General features: G+C 40.4%; 1 protein-coding gene across 4 annotated transcripts in view; it reads left to right on the top strand.

The window, feature by feature from the left end:
* LOC137334260 (contactin-4-like) overlaps positions 1–20047 on the top strand; it is a 1825202-nt gene that overhangs the window by 1714981 nt on the left and 90174 nt on the right. For all 4 annotated transcript variants that reach the window (XM_067998918.1, XM_067998917.1, XM_067998915.1 and 1 more), the window contains 4 exons: positions 9126–9241; positions 11416–11602; positions 13616–13728; positions 16512–16680. In XM_067998918.1, coding sequence (XP_067855019.1) covers positions 9126–9241; positions 11416–11602; positions 13616–13728; positions 16512–16680 — 585 coding nt within the window. The remainder of the gene's footprint in view (positions 1–9125; positions 9242–11415; positions 11603–13615; positions 13729–16511; positions 16681–20047) is intronic.

Below are 20047 nucleotides of genomic sequence, written 5' to 3'. Positions count from 1 at the left end.
CAATCTGTTCTTCTCCTCCTTATTTTTGGCTACCTGCTATATGTCTTCCAAATTATGTCAGGTTCTCAGAGGTACTGTTAGCAGATTTCTCCCATTACTGTCGCAACTATGGGTTGTTAATCCTTCAACAATAAGTTCTGCTTGCTTCTACCCTGAGTGGTTATAAAAATAGCAAACTTTTAATCAGATTGACATAGGAACATAGGAACAGGAGGAGGCCATTCAGCTCCTTGTGCCTGCTCTGCCATTTGATAAGATCATGACTGATCTTTGCACCAACACTGCTCACTCAGACAGGATTAGAATCTATTTTTGATGCTGCCAACCTCAACAGTGGCATCAAAAGATTCAATTCAAAGACAGTATGTATCCATATAGCTCCATATACCTGCCTTTGGCCCATATCCCTTAATACATTTGGTTGCCAAAAAGCTATCTATCTCAGATTTAAATTTAGCAATTGAGCTAGTATCAATTGCCGTTTGCGGAAGAGAGTTCCAAACTTCTACCACCTTTTGTGTGTAGAAATGTTTTCTAATCTCATTCCTGAAAGGTCTGGCTCTAATTTTTAGACTGTGCCCCCTACTCCTAGAATCCCCAACCAGCGGAAATAGTTTCTCTCTATCCACCCTATTTGTTCCCCTTAATATCTTATAAACTTTGATCAGATCACCCCTTAACCTTCTAAACTCCAGAGAAAACAACCCCAATTTGTGTAATCTCTCCTCGTAACTTAACCTTTGAAGTCTGGGTATCATTCTAGTAAACCTACGCTGCACTCCCTCCAAGGCCAATATGTCCTTCCGAAGGTGCAGTGCCCAGAACTGCTCACCAGGGTTTTGTATAGCTGCAGCATAACTTCTGTCCCCTTGTACTCTAGTCCTCGAGATATAAAGGCCAGCATTCCATTAGCCTTATTGATTATTTTCTGCACTTGTTCATGACACTTCAATGATCTATGAACCTGAACCCCTAAGTCCCTTTGGACATCCACTGTTTTTAACTTTTTACCATTTAGAAAGTACCCTGTTCTATCCTTTTTTGATCCAAAGTGGATGGCCTCACATTTGTCTACATTGAATTCCATTTGCCACAGTTTTGCCCATTCACCTAATCTATCAATATCGGTTTGTAATTTTATGTTTTCATCTACACTGCTTACAATGCTACCAATCTTTGTGTCATCGGCAAACTTAGATATGAGACTTTCTATGCCTTCATCCAAGTCGTTAATAAATATTGTGAATAATTGAGGCCCCAAGACAGATCCCTGCGGGACTCCACTAGTCACATCCTGCCAATGTGAGTACTTACCCATTATCCCTACTCTCTGTCGCCTTTCACTCACTCAACTTCCGAACCAATTCCGTACTTTTCCCTCGATTCCACGGGCTTCTATCTTAGCTAACAGTCTCTTATGTGGGACCTTATCAAATGCCTTCTGGAAGTCCATATAAATAACATCCATTGACATTCCCCCGTCCACTACTTTAGTCACCTCTTCAAAAAATTCAATCAGGTTTGTCAGGCACAGCCTACCTTTCACAAATCCATGCTGGCTCTCTCTGATTAACTGAAAATTCTCGAGGTGTTCAGTCACCCTATCCTTAATTATAGACTCCAGCATTTTCCCCACAACAGATGTTAGGCTAACTGATCTACAATTCCCCATTTCCCTCTCCTTTCTTAAAAACCGGAGTGACATGTGCAACTTTCCAATCTAGAGGGACAGTTCTTGAATCTGGAGAACTTTGAAAGATTATAGTTAGGGCATCTGCAATGTGCTCACCTACTTCCTTTAAAACCCTGGGATGGAAACCATCTGGTCCTGGGGATTTGTCACTCTTTAGTGCTATTATTTTCTTCATTACTGTTGCTTTACTTAGGTTAATTTTATTGAGTCCCTGTCCCCGATTCAATATTAGTTTTCTTGAGATTTCTGGCATGCTATCCTCTTTTTCTACTGTAAATACCACCGCAAAGTAATTGTTCAACATGTCCGCCATTTCCCCATTGTCATTGACAATATCCCCACTTTCAGTTTTTAAGGGGCCAATACTGCTCCTGACCACCCTCTTTTTCCTAATATAACTATAAAAGTTCTTTGTATTGGTTTTGATATCCCTTGCAAGTTGCTTTTCATACTCTCTTTTTGTAGCTCTTACTATCTGTTTTGTGACCCTTTGTTGATCTTTGTATCTTTCCCATTCGCCAGGATCTGTGCCATTTTTTGCCTTTTTGTATGCCCTTTCCTTACGTCTTATACTGTCCCTTCCCTCTTTAGTTGTCTATGGCTGTTTTTTATGGCAAGGAGAGTTCTTGCCCCTCAGGGGTATAAACCGGTTCTGTATCTCGTTAAATGTTTCTTTAAACATTTCCCACTGATCATCAGTCGTTTTCCCGTGAACAGATTTGCCCAGTTTACTGTGGACAGTTTCTGTCTCATCCCATTGAAGGCGGCCTTACCCAAGTCTAGAATCTTAGCAACTGATTCAGTTTTTTCCCTTTCAAACACTACATTGAACTCTATCATGTTATGATCGCTATTGGATAGATGTTCACGCACAGTTAAGCCGTGAACTAAATCTGGTTCATTACTCATTACTAAATCTAGTATGGCTTGCCCCCTTTTTGCCTCTAGGACATACTGTAGAAAACTATCCCGGACACACTCAAGAAATTCACTACCTTTCTGACAGTTGCTAGTCTGCTTTTCCCAATCTATGTGAAGGTTAAAGTCCCCCATTAAGGCCACTATGCCTTTGTTACACGCTTGTCTAATCTCTGCATTTATACAATCGAGCACTTCAGAGCTGCTGCCAGGGGTCCTATACACAATAGTCTTAGATCCTTTCCCATTTCTCAATTCAACCCATAAGGTCTCTGTTGGCTGCTTACCTCTCATTATATCCTCCTTTATCATTGAAATGATTTCATCTCTAATCACTAAGGCTACTCAGCCTCCTCTTCCATTTTCCCTATCTCTCCTGTAGACCTTATAACCCGGTATATTTAGTTCCCAATCCTGACCATCTTGCAGCCATGTCTCAGTAATAGCTATCATGTCATACCCTCCAATTTGATTTTGAACCTGTAGTTCATTTAATTTATTCCTTATACTCTGTGCATTTGTATATGGAACTCTTAGTTGGGCCATACACCCCAGCCTGACCTTCAGCATTGATGCTGGGTTAATCCCCTTACACCTTTTGGTTTTCACTATCTGTCGTGCCTAAAGTACACTTTCTTTCTGCTGCTCTACGCTTTTCTCATTCACTTGTTCTTGAACAACTATTTGTACTATTTGTATTGTAAATTTCCTCTGGGTCTTCCCCTCTCTTGCTGCTCTCAACTTTACTCCCTTCTGACTCCCCGCTCAGGTTCCCATCCCCCTGCCACTCCAGTTTAAACCTTCCCCAACAGCACTAGCAAACACCCCCGCGAGGACATTGGTCCCAGTCCTGCTCAGGTGTAACCCGTCTCACTTGTACAGGTCCCACCTTCCCCAGAACTGGTCCCAATGTCCCAGGAATCTAAATCCCTCCCTCCTACACCATCCCTGCAGCCACGCATTCATCCGGTCTATTCTCCTGTTCCCATACTCACTAGCACATGGCACTGGTAGTAATCCTGAGATCACTACCTTTGAGGTCCTGCTTTTTAATTTATCTCCTAACTTCTTGAATTCACCTTGCAGGACCTCATCCCTTTTTTTTTAACCTATGTTGTTGGTACCGATATGAACCACGACTACTGGCTGTTCACCCTCCCCCTCCAGAATGCCCTGCATCCGCTCCGTGACACCCTTGACCCTAGCACGAGGGAGGCAACATACCATCCTGGAGTCACATTTACGGCCGCAGCATTTTACTACATCTGTCTTCAACATTTCATTCAACAGTCTTATAGTTATAATACAACTGTCTGCAGATTACATTAATGACAAGCAATCAATACAATCTGATCAATGTCTTTGAATCTAGTTGGATCAGACCTAATCTTCACAGACTGCCTGTGGCAATGGAGTTCCAACCATCCCCTCTTGAGTGATCTAACTTTTAGGAGGGAGCATGCCCTATCTTTATACTGTTCAGCTGTGTTGTTTTGTATGCAAGTATCGCTGGTCTTACCTTATGGTCATAAGTCCTCCCATCGTGCTGATGCCACATTAGCAACTCAAGACAAGCTGTTTTACGTAACGTAGCTAATAACCTCAACCTCCAACTCTGTTTACAAGCTGTTATGTTCCTCTGAGGAATGCGTCCTTCTTATCTGAGTACAGCCCCCCTTATTCGGCCTGGCATGGTCCTACCAATGTCGATTTCATAGCAACCACATCTGTTGTCTTGATATAAACTACCTTCTGATGTTAATGTTATCTATTCTATGGCCTTCCTGATGTTCTGCTGTGTGAGCTGTCCTTATTCTCACAGATATGCTGAACTTCACCCCCCGCCCTCTTGCTAAGATGTTTGGGAGCTCTATGCGAGCTATGCAAGTTGGGATATTAACCATGCTTGGTTTTAAACCATATTCTTACAGGTACCACCTACAGTGTTTTGCCAGACTAATCTTCAAGCTTCCCTTTTCTGTTCATTTTCAGGTTTGGTGTTTGGCGCAGTAGTCTGACATCTTTCATTTTGTGCACGTAACTTAGCCACTGTATTGTCTTTGCTTCACAAGTTGACTTCCTGTCAGATGTTTGTCATTTTTCTGAATATGAAATAGCAGGTTAAATTCAAAATTGTGCTAAATTCATTAAATTATACGACTGAACACCTGTGTCAATAGTCCTGATAATGAGGGAATAAATATCACAAATAAGACATCCCCAAATGTTTCACATCAACAAATTACTTTTTGAGGTAAAGTCACTGCTATTACGAGAGTAAACACAGCAGCTAGTTTACATAGAATGTACAGCACAGAAAAAGGCCATTCGGCCCAACATAAATGGTGTTTATGGTCCACATGGGTCTCCTCATATCCCTCTTCATCTAACCTTATCAGCATAATCTTTTATTCCTTTCTCCCTCGCATGCTTATCTGGCTTCCCCTTAAATGCATCAATGCTATTCGCTTCAGCTACTCCTTGTGGTAGTGAGTTCCACATTCTTACCACTCTCAGGGTAAAGGCAGTTCTCCTGAATTCCCTATTGGATTTATTAGTAACTATCTTATATTTATGGCCCCTAGTTTTGGTCTCCCCGACATGTGGAAACATCTTCTCTACACCTACTCTATTAAACCCTTCATAATCTTAAAGACCTCTATCAGTTTGCTGCATCAAACAAGATGATGACTCATCAATCTGTTTTTGATGGGGTTGTTTGAGGGAGGAATATTGGCCAGGAGACTGCAAGAACTCCCTGCTGTCCTTCAAATTTTAAGAATTTTCAGTGATGGAACTGTCAGTTTAAGTGCTGGAGAGCATGTGCCATAGTCCAGTGTATTTTGTTGTTACTTTACATATCGACTCATTTCTAATTCTTGAGGACATGAAATTCCCTTGTCTTGTATTTCTCCCCAGTTTTGATGTGCCCACACATCTCTTGTCACTCAGAGGGACCCAGGCCTGCACCAGTGCTACACTTCACCCAGGCCTGCATCAGTGCTACACTTCAGGTAGCTAATGAGAGGCATGAAAGAGTGACCAGATGACAATTCTTCTGCCAATTCTTTTTTTTCTTTTTCTCTCTTTTAAGGCAGCTGGCCTCTGCTCAATATTTCCCCAGAACCCCATGGATATTTTTAACAACTTGGCAGAATGAGGAAATCAGCCTGCATGCTACCATTTAATAGTATGACATACTAGTGCTGCAGAGTCCCATACTACTATGCCATCTCAACTTCTATTTTCTTTATTTTGGTGGTAATTTGAGTTGATTTTCTTCTGCTTAATGTTTGAATATTGCAAGTTTGAAATTATCTTAATTCTCTCTTTAATGCACCACTAACTATTCATAAGGGTGTGCAGACAAGTTGGCCTCAGGCCTCTACCAATACTGCTCTTGAATTAGCCACCTTAAGGTACATACAAATATACAGAAGTAACGTCAACCAAGCCTGCCTCACGCTGCGACGCCTGAAGCATCACGACTAGACTCCCCCTCACCCACCAGCAGCCACGCAATCTCCTGGGAGAGGAAAACAAACAGATAAAAACCCAAGGCCAATTAGGGAAAAAAGATCTGGAAAATTCTTCTCCAGCCCCCTTGGGCAATCAAAACTAGTCCAGGAGACCACATTGACCATGATTATGTTACCTGGTATTTCGCCTACCTTTTATAAGATGTGATCTCTGCCCCAGCCAGGAGTTGGTCCAGCTCTCTTCTGAAGGTATGCAGAGTGTCAGCACTCACCACATGAGCTGGAAACTTGTTCCATAGATCTACTATCCTCTGGGAAAAGAAGAACTGCCTAACATCTAACCTAGTCCTACCCTTGTGTAACTTGTATTCACTTGTAACTTATATTGAAATACAGTGAAACCTGTGCAAACTGATACACCAAAAAATGGACACCTGCAAAAAAAACAGACACTTATTGACAGTCCCAAATAACTTACATTGTAACAGATACAAGCTGCACCTTGAAATCACGGACACTTGCAAATTATGAACTATGATCAGCCTTCAATGCGCCAAGTCCATTTACAACTTAAAACACGGGACACACAGGAAAGTGCGAGGTGGCATCGGGTGAAAAAAACGGCTTTTGGAAATAGCGAGCTTTTTAACCAGCATCCATAGTGGCTGAGAAAAAGCTATGGATGCTGGGTTTTGAATGGGATTGAATGCGTGCATGGCTCTATTCCAGGGATGTACTGATGAGCTGCTAACAGCCCCTTACCCATCCACCCCCCAGCCCTTGAAGCATTAGTAGCTGCAACACACAGAGGGAGGGGGTCCTGAACAGTGGCTTGCAAGACATTAATGCCCCCCCCCCCCCAATTTGGCTGGGATCTCTCAGGCACTCTGGCCCTACAGCAGCCACCTCGCCCTGTGCAGGCTGCCAACGTAGCAGATCCCAGGATCAAGACATCCTTCCCTCAATGGAAAAGGACCCCAGGATGGCAGTGAACTGGGAAACCCAACAAACAGAAAATGAACTGAAATCACATCCTGCTGGCAGGGCTCCAGAGTTAAGCACGATCCCAGGTGAGGGTGAAAAAGAAGGAACACTGCAGGAGATACAGCCAATCCCAGAATATTTGGCTCATCCTGTTTACTGTACATACAATGACCATCTTGAAAATAAGGACACCTGATACAAATCCCTTAGGTCACCCTAATTTACTGGTATCACTGTAATCTATCAATAAGAACACAATCTAGTCGTTTAACTATTGCACATACTTCTATCAAATCACCCCGAAGTCTACACATCTGTAAAGTGAATAGACTTTAAGCCTATCTGAGTAACTAAGGTTGTTTAACTAAGGTACATGAGAACAACTCAGAGTGGCTCTTTCTCCCCTTTGGAAGCACTGATTCTCTACGTATTCTCCTCCCAAAGATCATCAGCAATATGAGGAAGCCACTGGGTGAGGAATTATTGTAGGATTTCAAACCCTTTACAATTGAGACATGTATTACTTTGGAACATAAATAGCAAGACTTTGTTATCTGAGCAGAGCCTCACCACACAGGAGCACAGGTCGGAGAATCAGAGGTGAGGATAGTGATAGTTGGTGTTCAGAGGAGTGATGCTGTTCAGGCGCACCTGGTAGACCAGCAGTTCTCTTTGTTCTGTGAAGACAACAGATGGCACATTATAATGCATAAGCATAGTTATCCATTTATGTATTGTATTGTCATTACATGCACTATTACATATGTGTGCACATTTTTTGTGAATGGATAGCTGCTGCAAAATATATTGTAAAAATCATACGATATATGATTAATATGATACATACCAATAGTTCTTCACACCCCTCCAATCTCTGCAGTTCCAAAGCCTTCCAGGCGTTCCCTCCTGAGTAAGTAAACTATTGCTTGCTCGTACTTAGTGGGCTCTTCCTCTTCTTATGGTCCACCTGGCTATGTCCTCCTAAGAGCAGTGGAGATTGAGATAGGGTGATTTGGCCAATGGAAGTTTCTTCCTGCAGTATATTCTCTTTCCCATCATGGCATTTATAATGTAATTTATTAGTTTCACTTTCACTTTACATGCCACATACTTGTTAACAGTTGTCAGTGTAACTACAACATTTTTTGCAATTATCTTTAACAATTATTATTTTCCTTCATATATGTTCTGTGCTGCCATTTTACAATAATATCCACATCTGATCTTTGAGCTCTTCTTTAAGGCGCGTGACATCTTCTGAACTCTCTACCAGATCCTTTGAGTGGTTAACACCAAATTCATTCTTTCAGTGACAAATTTGTAGTGCTTGATGCATCCTTAGCATATTTGGTAGCCGCCTTCTGATGGTGGTGTTCCTTTACAAAGGTTATGAATATATACAAGGCCTGGTTATTAAATTGTTTTTTTTTCTCAATTTGTATGAAGTCATTATCCTCAAGATATGTGGACTCCACAGCTACAACGACCAACTTTTTTGACATTTAAAGCAGTTAAATGCTGGTTAGGTGCTTGAGAAGCATTGAAAGGTTACTATTGCATTTGCACCATGATCAGCTACTATTTTTCAATCCCACCAACAAAATTACAATTTCACAAAGTGCACTTTACCAAATCTGGCTTTCATGCATTTCCATTTAATGGTCATAAATTATTATGACAAGTGAGGATTTCTCCCATTTTTTGTGAGTGAAGAGGAGAATCCAGCCTATCATAAGTAAATGATTGTGTGTGTGGGTTTGGAAAATACAGAAATGTATTTATAATTTAGATCGAGCTTGATGTTGGCAGCCCCCAGGCTTCCTGCTTCACTAATGGCCTCTTTCTTGATGAGTTTTGTTAATGACAATGAAACTCACTTATATATCATTAAACTGTGAAACCTGATCTACAGGTACTTGTTCTCACAGGTTTGCTGAGAAAACCTACCTGTTGCCTTCAGAACTGGTGACACAGGGTCAACAAATGGTTAATGCTCTTAGAATTGTCTTTGTCCCTACAGTGTTAATGGGCTTCTCCTCCTTGTAACCTAGAACCCACTGTTGCACCATTCAATGTGTCAGCCAGAAGCCTGTCAGCTTCAGAAGTGCAAGTTTTCTGGGAAGCTGTTCCTTGGGAGACAAGCAAAGGAAAAGTGCGGGGTTATGAGGTAAGAAAAATTATTTCTATAATTAGTTCTGAAGGAGGGAAGGAATTTGTCTAATTACAGCTAAAGTTTATGCAAATCAACAGGGTCTATGGGGAATAATTTATCTTTTAAAATGAATCTATAATGAGTCAAGTCGCTGGCCTGAAGAGTCAGTGGAAAAGCAAGCCAATTCATTTTTATGCAAAGTTACCTGCCTAATGAATGTGAAAGAATTATGATATATTACACAGTACAAATTGCCTTTTGCTGTTAAATAATTGCCAAAAGGTCAATCTATATCAAGGTTAAGTAACTAAGGAGATATAAGTTTAGATCGACTGTTACTGGGTGAATGTCCATAGAATTGTTGGTGTCTATAACATCACTTAGTGTCAAGTTCTATATACTTCAATATTTTGAACTCCCACTCCCAACAGTTTCCACTTTAATATCAGAAATTTCTAAACCAAATAGAAATAACATGGTTGCAGGCAATTTTGTTTACAATAACTTGGACCTGCTCAAAGAGTTTTATATAAATTAAAAGAAAAGTTACTTTGACTGGTCTGTCTTCCTTGACAAAGGTGAGTTCTTGGACCTCAAGTCATTACAGAATCAGTTTTTTACATTTGTTCTGTCATATAGTTACCATAAAACTTTGAAAAGCCAAGTACTGTCCAAATAGTGTATGATGCCTGATGCACCTAATGACTGTAGAATTATTTCTGAACAGCTAAAATTCCTTTGAAAATGTAATTTTCTTCAGCATATCACTTTGAATTGAGCTGTAGAAGTCCAAAATCTGGGTAATCCAAAAGCCACATCTAAGAATCCCATCTCAGTCCCATCAACCAAGCAGTTCACAAGTCTGCCCCACAGACACATTCCCACTGTACTGCAACAGATTCCTAGATCGACACTCCTGGGTACAAATGTAGACTCCCCTGAGACAATCAGCCTGGCATTGATGGGTACTCCCCCACTGCTAGAGATTAGACTGTACCCTCTCCCCTCTCTCCCACAGACATACTTGACCAACGAGGTATTCTCATTTTTATTAATTAAAATCCAAATAGGCACCTACTTTAGCCTGTGTCTCTCCAGCATAAATGGTAGTCTCTCACTTACTGTCGATTGTGATGGGAGAGAAATGTAGGGATATGATTGTGCACACGTACTTCCTCACATACACACTGCAGTTTTTTTTTAAAGAACAGGTGACCTAAATGCGAATTTGGACAATATCTAAAAATCTTCAAATATCTAATTTGAGAAACCGTGGGTTTTCATTTATTTTTCATTTCAGTTCAGGTGCACCATCTCGAATTTGATTTTATCTCTAAAATCAGGTGCTCATTGGGGTTCCTTTACAGAATGCTGTTTGCAGAACCAAGTCCTAAATGACTTTGTCATGGAATTAATTGATAGACATTAACATCCAAAAGTGCCACTTTAGAAAAACCTATTCCCTCAGTTAATGTGACTGAGAAATTAGAGTAAAATTACAGGTGCCACTGTGTCTTTAAGAATGTAAGGATTACATTTTGAGAAAGTTGTAACTTCTCCACAGTGGAGGAGCTGTACTCGTGGGTACAAAGAAACTGGCCGAAGATGGTAGGAAACATTGAAAAATAGAGAGTAAATGGGCTTTAAGTGACATCTTTATTTAACATATTTATTCATCGCTGATACTATCATGTTTTTGCTTATGATTTCTGTTAGGCCTTTTAAATGTAAATGACTACTGATTGTTATAGCTACCATGTGAATCTAACCAATTTGGCCATTTTTTTGCTTTTAGAGAATATTTAAATACTGATAAACATATTAGTAGGAGCACCCAAAACTCAGCCATCCTTCACAGCTTTTGATAATGCATAAGCTAGGGTTTACAGATCACAGTATTGTACAGGCAATAGGTCATTTTTTCAATTTGCTTTACAATTATGATTTTATCAGGTTAGTTGTAAATAGTGGCAGGAGGTTATCAGTCAATATCTCTTTTGAATGTCTTGCTGTGTTGTCTGATGATGATAATGCCTTCACTGTTTGCCGTACAATGCTGCCATCAGTTTTTTGGCATGGTCTTTACAGTTTTCTGTTGAACTCTGTGATTTGTGACAGGATGTTACTCTGCTTCAGATTAATTCTTACTTGTTCACCGATTATTTCACCTTTTGTATTTTGTTCTTAAGGTATGGTACTGGGCGGATGATGAGAATGAAGAGATAGCAGACAAATTGAGATCAAATGGAAACATCACTTCGGCAAGAGTCACAGGATTGAAGGGCAGCACCCTGTATTACCTGGCAGTTAAAGCATACAGCAGTGCTGGAACAGGACCTGCCAGTCTTCCAGTTAATGTCACAACTAAGAAACCACGTGAGTATTTCAGTAATAGAATGATAAATTACTTCAATACTGAAGTGTTTTATAAATGGGTTTTCTTGTCAATCTTTGCCTCCTAAATTCTCTAATAGAGTGAAAACCTGTAATCTCCTTATTTGAAGCTGTATCAGTGGCTGTATTCACAAAAGTAATGCTGACAAAGGGTCTCCCTGTAATATTCAACTTGCTTTCCAGCACTTTTTGTTTCTACTTCAGATTTCCAGTGTTCACAATTTTTCTTTTTTTCTTCACGACAGTAATCTTGAGTTTACTAACTAAAGAAAGAAATCAAGAACTTGCATTTATATAGCACCTTTCACATTCTTAGGGACCTCAAAGTGCTTCACAACCAATGAATTACCTTTTGAAGTGTGGTCACTGCTGTTGTGTAGGCAAATTCCCACAAACAGCAAATGGATAAATGACCAGTTAATCTGTGTTGGTGATGTTGGTTAAGGGCTAAATGTTAGCCAAAACCCCATGTTCCATCTCAAATGACAGTGGAGGATCTTTTACATCAACCTGAACAGATAGACCAGGGCCTCGGTTTAACTTCTCATCCAAAACAAAGCAAAACAGCTCTGACAATGTAGCATCCCTTCAGTACCACATTGAAGTGTTAGCCTTGGTTATGTACTCATGTTCTGGAGTGGGGCTTCAACCAATGAGTTTCTAACTCAGAGGCAAGAGTGCTACTGGGCCCCAAGCTGACACTTGACCTATGGTCACTTATGGCCTAATTTCCAAAAAGAAAAGCAACACAATGACAACTTGTATACATGTTTTTTGTTAGAAAAGATTCTGTTTTTAAAGCACTTTTGGACTTTTTAGAACCCCAACAAGACTATGGACATGTTATATGTGATGGGACTGATGCTGTGAAGCTGTACAATTTCTGTCTGTTGCTCGCACTGGAAAGTCACAGCTCATCAACAAGTTATGGAGTTTCTAGGTTGCCTCTTTGTCATTTTTTAACTGTTTTTGTCAAGATGTGGGATGTTTTTGCTTTTTAGCCAGGCACTGTATGTTAAAGAATGAAGTATGTCTAAAGAATTAGATCAGCCATGATCTAATTAGATTTCCAGCATCCGCAGTATTTTTCTTTTGTGTTAGATCAGCCATGATCTAATTGAATGGAGGAGCACGCCAGAGGGACTGAAAGGCCTACTCCTGTTCCGATGTTCCTAGAAATGCAAACAATTTTTTGACATTACTTCATCATGATTGACAGAAATTGCAGAAAAAGGACAAATATGAAATTAGAGAGCCAAATCTGGGTTCAAACCCTGTCCTTAAAGAATATTGAAAAGCTCCAGTATTACAAACTATGCCATTCTCTTGCACAGCGGGGTGTGATTTAGAACTCATATCGGACCATTACATTAATGGGTCAACCATTGAAGGGAGATTGAATTTCACTTGACAGAAACCTGGCTGAAACCATTGCATCATTTTAACATGAACTCTGGTCCCCTCACCAGAGCAGGAGAGTGTTTGGAATATGTTCATCTGCCAACCACATCAGCTGAGCTGACAGGAAGATGCACATCGGAGAGATTAGGTGCTGGGATGGGAAGCACAGGCTGTGCCCCAGTGTATGGATGTCATTACTCCTGTGCTTCTCAGTGTCGTGAGCAGTGGCACAGAACCTGGAACAAAGACCTGTCTCATTGCCTCTAGATCCATTCTGTTGCTCACCTGTTATGTCGAAACAAATCTTAGGGCTCAGAAAGCTTATCAGCCACAATACACTGCATATTAAGCTAAACCAACAGGGTCCAAATGCAGAGATTCTGGGTTTATTACAAAAACTTGCATTTGAGTCATGTTTAGACTAATTCAGTTTCAGATACATTGGTTTCCTCCAAAATGCCTTTCTCATGTACAGTGTCAGTTCTGTGTCACTGTACTTTAGAATTCCAGTACCTGCAAAACGCAAAGCTCCTGGCACGCGCGGTACTCTTTCACTGATACGATATGTTGACTCACTATTTCACTATGTTGCAGCACCAAGCCAAGCACCTGGAAAAATATGGTGGGAATCAGCTAGCTCCAGAGTTGTTTTAAACTGGGATCACGTCAAAGCAATGGAAAATGAATCTGAAGTGACAGGATATAAAGTAAGTAATTCTAGTAATCTATAAGAGTACCAGTTGAGAGTTTGAAAAACAGAATATTATTGTCATTGTATCATATAGTGCGTGCTGTTCTAAAGATCCCTTGGGTGATGCTGAAAAAATCCTATATTTGTCACAACTTGCGTGCAATAAAATCATTAGTTTTGAGAAATCCCTGATGAAATGTAAATCCTTTTTAAATTGCCACCAGCATTGCACTTTATTCAGTTAGCTGCTTTTTCCACTTGGCATATTTTGAACAAATGGGAGACCAACTCTCCACAGGATTTGTTTGGTATAACTTGTCTTACTTGAGGTCTAAGATTATTTGGAGAGAAATGAGATTGTACTATTCAGTGTACTACGGACAGTTTAACTGGTTCACACCCGTACTGTACCCCACAAATAGACATTCACAGATATTTGCAGAAGGCCTTGAATCTTGTGAAGATTAAAAACTCTGTTCTTTCTTATTACAGCAAATCATTTAAAATTATTATTTTTAGTTAGTAACCCAGTCCACTTTCAAGTTACTGTAAACCTTTTCTTCCCTCTGCGTGACTAAATTCAGCTGTAGTTCAGGATATGAATGTTAACATAAATAAAAGTACATTATTGAAACAGAAGAACTACAGGTTATTCACTTGGTTTGAAGCTATGCACACAATTGTGCCTCTAGCTTTTCAGGTGCATCGCACTGAGCATCATCTTAAGAATACAAGTTCTTCAACCATTTTATCTTAGTCCTGCTTTGGTAAATGTTTTTGATAGCAAGAAAGAACTTGCGGTTAGATTTTTTTTCGATTGGTTCAGTTTCTGCTTTTTTATTGGTACATTTATCCTCACTGCATGTACTTGGAGTTGTTGGTTGTTGCTGTTTTACAAATAGAAAAATTAAATTGTTCAACTACAAATATTTACATATAAGAAAGTGTGATACAGGAAGTGTGGTGAAAATGCATGCTGCCGTTTTTAATAAATTAAATAGATGGATAACGGATATAGTAATTTCAGTAAGATGAAACAAAAGATGGGCAGTAACTTTCTGAGGCATCAGGGCATATCACACTGTGAGCTGTTTCTCTGATGTTGCTACCCTGTCTCTCTAGGTAATAATAAATAATAATGTGCAATCTGCTGCTGCTTTTTCTCTCCCATTGCTCACCCTGACACCACTACTTTGTAACAAGTAACATTTTTGTCTTTATATAATTTACCAAACATAAACCACTACAGATTTCTGACAGTTGAGCAGCTTCAGCTCACTCAGCTCCACACTCACACACACACACACACCAAAGATCTATGCTCACATCTCACAGTCCAGCTGATCAAAATGGCTTTGCATCCATTTAGAGACCTTCTAAACTCTAGAGATCAGAGAAGGCCAGATGGCTGCTACAGGATCAGACAGCAGTGGAGGCTGACTGCAGAATGGTGCAATACAAATCAATTCTGGTGTATGCACAGAATTTCAAATTAGAAAAAGGTCTTTAAAAATTGTCCCACTGTTACAGGTTCTTTTCTTGAGGTTGAAGTGTATCACTAGAATAGCTAGAGTAAATTTTAACCAGAAATTAATCCATGCAATACCTGGGGGTGCTCCAGGCTGACACTGAGTGAAAAACTTGGAGAAATGTTTCATTCCTCAGCATGAACATCTCAGTGAACAAAGAAAATTAGCAAAACATTCAAAACAAATGTGTACACACTTCAAATGGCCTTAATTGTCATCCCCTAGATTGAGGAGTGCACCCACTGATGACAGTTCAGCTCTTTCATCAATGCTGGACTCAGCAACCTTCAAAGCACTGTTTAAATAATACAAAACCCCATCAGAAATGTTTTAAAAATTAGAAGGATATTAAAGTTATTAATTTTAACGGTAAGATTTTTAAAAGGAGTGCTATTGATAATTCTTCCTCTTCAAAGAAATCTAGACACTCATTTTTGGTTTAACTTTTTTTTTCTTGCTCTGTGGCCTTGGATTGCCACGTCTCAGTGTGCTTTTACTTTTCATATCTCAGTTCATTCATTTGGAGCCCACTCCCTCAGTCCAGTTTCAGAACGTTGGGGTGTATTTCCACGGGAGTTCTCCCGCTTCTCCGTGGTAACCCTGAAATAAGACAGGGGCAATGTCTTTTCTGCGACTTGCCAGTAGAGATCTTTTACCGTACAGGTGTGCAGCCAACTACAGAGGCATGCTTGTCCCCCCAAGCTGGCTGTAAGCCTGAGTATAAAATTGGGTCCTGCAGGGAACCAATGACAGCGTACACCCACAATTAGGGTCTACATTAGGTTAAGGCCACCTGTTCCTTGAAAGTAAATGGGGGGAGTCAATTCCACGCCCTGGTTTGTCTCCATATTACACAGCAAATCCCAGCACACGGTCGAGACTGGAGTCCAGTATTGAATATATATAAAAGGGGGAGAATGATGCACTCAGCTTGCTCTCCCCAGGCAGGAACAAGAAAACCTGGTAACATCAAAGGTGCACTGAAGCCCAGAATCTACAAAGGATTACATGCAAAAATATTGGACAGTGCTATATAACAACTCACAGGAATTCAGCTGACAATGCTGGCCTACAAACTTAAACAGATGCCTAAAAATCAAACCTACCCAGTGAAAACGTATGATTGAAATACCCAATGAAACCTTATGGCCCCATACATAACCATTGTCCATCTTGGTGTAGAAGAAACAGAAAAGCTCAGTGACACATAAATGTCAGTTCTTGTCAGTGTTTTATGAATAACTCTTGTGTGTGCTCTGTACCTTTACAGGTTTTATACAGAAATAACAGACAGAGCAGTACCAAGGTGATAGAAACCAATAACACATCTGTGGAGCTTCTACTCCCCGATGATGCTGATTATTTCATTGAAGTGAAGACATTCAGCGATGGTGGTGATGGAATCAGCAGTGCTCAAATCAGAATCCCAAGAATGTCGTGTAAGTTTTTTGATCTAATACAGAAACTAATTCCCTGGTTTAATAGAGAACAGATTCTATTCTGTTCAAATATGCTTTATCTTCTGGTGCAAATTGATCTGTGTTGAAGTAGTGCTCATTTTGTAACAATTATGTTATTTAAGAAGATGAATTTGAGACTTTGTTTTAACGCTGCCCCTTGAAATCACTCCAAACTGAAGGGATGAGAAGATGCTGTCACTCTCTGACTGGAAGTAAAGATCCTGAATGAAGTAAATTTGGGCAGTCTGAACCCAATTTGTAACATGATACCAATTGGTATTAGATTACTAGCCTCGATCAGAGAGACCATGGTTGGTGTTGAAAATAAAGGTGTCGCATTTGTTGAGAGGAAATAGTATACTGATGTTACAACGAAGGCACATTGGCCTTAAAATTACACCATGGTATACGAGTGCACAAATACTGAATGGATTAATGTTTATTTTAAAAGGATTAAGGCCTCTGTTAAAATAGCAGACGAAGGATTTTCTTATTAATGCATGAAGAGGTCATGAACTCGTATCCCACTGCATATTTTTTATGCCATTTTGGCACCGTGTAAAGGGAGCTTTGCCCTGAATGTAGCTTGTGACCTGGGAGCACAGGATACTGACTCTTGATTCCAACAGGGGAAAAATGTTCTTTTTCCCAACACTGAGATTCTTCACCTTGATGAGCAGAAAATTCCCCTACAACTATATAAAAAAAACAAGAGGTGAACTTCACGAGCATAAGCAAATGTGTGATGGCAAGTTATTTTGAGTCTCTTGTTAATACTGAAAAGCCTAACCAATCCATGTTAATATGTAACCTCCACATGAGTAGTAGTCCTAAGCCCATGTGCCCACTCTGTTCCCATAGCCCTTTACCCCCCCCCCACCCTTTCCTTCAACCAACTAGCTAACCTGTTCTTAAATGTTGACATGGTCTCTGCTTCAATCACTAACTCCAGTTGTGCATTCCGCAGCCTCACAATATAAATAGAGTCTTTGGAGTTTAACAGAGCTTCATGGAAGAAATCAGTAATGATCATTTTGTTCATTAACCTGGTAACAACTAATAACAACATCCTGAATATTACTTGTCTCGAATCATCTGGAGGATTTAGGGTTTTTTGAAGTAATGAAATGGATGTATTCTTATTTTGATTGAAGGCATTTTTAACAATGTTGTATGCATTCGTTCCTGTGAGATTCTGAAGCAATCTGCATAAGTGCACACTTCATTATCACTGACTTCTTTATATCACATCTTCAAGGAAACAGGTTTCTGGAACAATCTATTGAGATCATGCAAAACCTATTTAAGGTAAATTTGTGAAGGACTGTATGATTTGTATTTAAATAAAAGCGGAAGTGCATTATTAAAACAGAAGCAATGTAACTATCCTATCCTGAGACACCGCAAGTGTATGATCCACAACTTGACATCGAAACTCATACTAATACTTTGAGATAAATATTAATTTGAATATGAGCCGCCCAAATTCATAACTGTTGACTTAATCTGAAACTCTTGGAAAGAAGAACTTAAAAGCAGATTACTGAATTTCTTGACACATGACATTAGGGTTTCTCTCGAATGTTTTGAGTGATCCTTGTTTCTGAATCCTAACATCGCATTTATTTTGCCACTATTTACCAATGGTGGCAGCATATGTACTTCCAGAGGCCCTATATGGGCCTCTGTTGGCCTGGCACTCACCTGACTCCTACCAGCTGCACTTGACATTGTATCCAGCATTTCATTTTCTCATTGCTGGACAGTACAGAGATTCCCGAATCGTGGGGAAGATCTGTGGATCAGATTATTAAAATTGCAAATACAACTTTATAGTAATGGGGCATGCTCAAGATCGTAGTGTACTTTACAGTTGAGTTTGTGACTGCTAAGTCACCACACTTGATGCATATGCAGTTGTTCCAGTGCTGCCACAGTATAAATAGGCCAATGTGGCTCCAAGGTGACTGGCTCTATTATGTTCCTATAGTATGAATGGGGTATAAGAAGGAATTAGATTAAATTAATCAAATGATTAAGTAAATCAGCTGAACTAAATCTAAACAGTCATTATTAAACAGTTCAAGTCATTCTTAATGGTATCGCTTTGTTTGACAGTAGGAGGCCAGGTTGAGTGTAGCTGTGGATGTCCCTAGGGCTCCATGCTAAAATATCTAATTTTTTTCTTATCTATATTAATGACTTACCATCTGTGTATAGCTGAGTTCATATGTAGAATGATAGTCTACTCTAGAAAGGAAAATGTGCCCTTGTAATATTCAAAGGAATTGATAGCAAGGTTAAGCAGATTATATAGGTTAGACAGGGATGGCAGGGCAGGTGGTGTGTCGTAACTGCAGCATGTGAGAGTTTATGGAGACCAGCGTGATCCCAGGAAACCACATCTGCAGTAAGTGTCTGCAGCTCGGGGAATTTCGGCTCAGAGTTGTTGAGCTGGAGTCCGAGCTGCAGACATTGCGATGCATCCGGGAAGGGGAGAGTTATCTGGACACTTTGATCCAGGAGGCAGTCACACCTCTTAGACAGATGGTAGTTTAGATTTGTTCAGTGGTCAGGAACAGAAGAGTGAGACTGCGAGTCAGGCAGGTATGGGGACCCAGGATGTAGTGATGCAGGAGCCTTAGCCCTTGACCTTGTCCAGCAGGTAGAAGGTACTTGCTACCTGTGTGGATGAGAACAAGGGCTGCAGGGAGGATCGGCAAACTGACCATGGCACCGTAGTACAGGAGGCCATTCATGTGGGTGGAGTAAAAAGGAATGTGGTAGTGGTAGGGGGTAGTATAGTCAGGGGAATAGACACTGTTCTTTGCAGCCGCGACTGACAGTCCCGAAGGCTGTGTTGCCTGCGTGTTGCGAGGGTTAAGGATATCTATTCGTGGCAGGAAAAGAACTTGGAGCATGAGGGGGAGGATCCAGTTGTCGTGGTCCATGTAGGAACCAACCACATAGGTAAAACTAGGAATGAGGTTCTGCTGAGGCAGTTTGAGGAGCTAGGATCCAAATTGATAAGCAGAACCTCGAAGGTAATAATCTCTGGATTGCTACCTGAGCCACTTGCAAATTGGCATAGGGACAAACAGATCAAAGAGCTAAATGCATGGCTCAAACTATGGTGTGGGAGGAAGGGGTTTTGATTCATTGGGCACTGGCACCAGTACTGGGTAAAGAGGGAGCTGTTCCACTTGGACAGGCTCCACTTTAACCGAGCTGGGACCAGTGTCATGGCGAATTGAATAACTAGGGCTATAGATCGGGCTTTAAACTAAAAAGGGGTGGGGGGATGGGTCAGGTGAGGGGAAATTTAGAAATCAAAAGAGAAAAGTCA

The sequence above is a fragment of the Heptranchias perlo genome, chromosome 17, assembly GCF_035084215.1.
Source record: "Heptranchias perlo isolate sHepPer1 chromosome 17, sHepPer1.hap1, whole genome shotgun sequence".
Classification (NCBI taxonomy): Eukaryota; Metazoa; Chordata; class Chondrichthyes; order Hexanchiformes; family Hexanchidae; genus Heptranchias; species Heptranchias perlo.
Note: the sequence above shows the minus strand (reverse complement) of the source record. Positions and strands in the feature narration are given on the sequence as shown.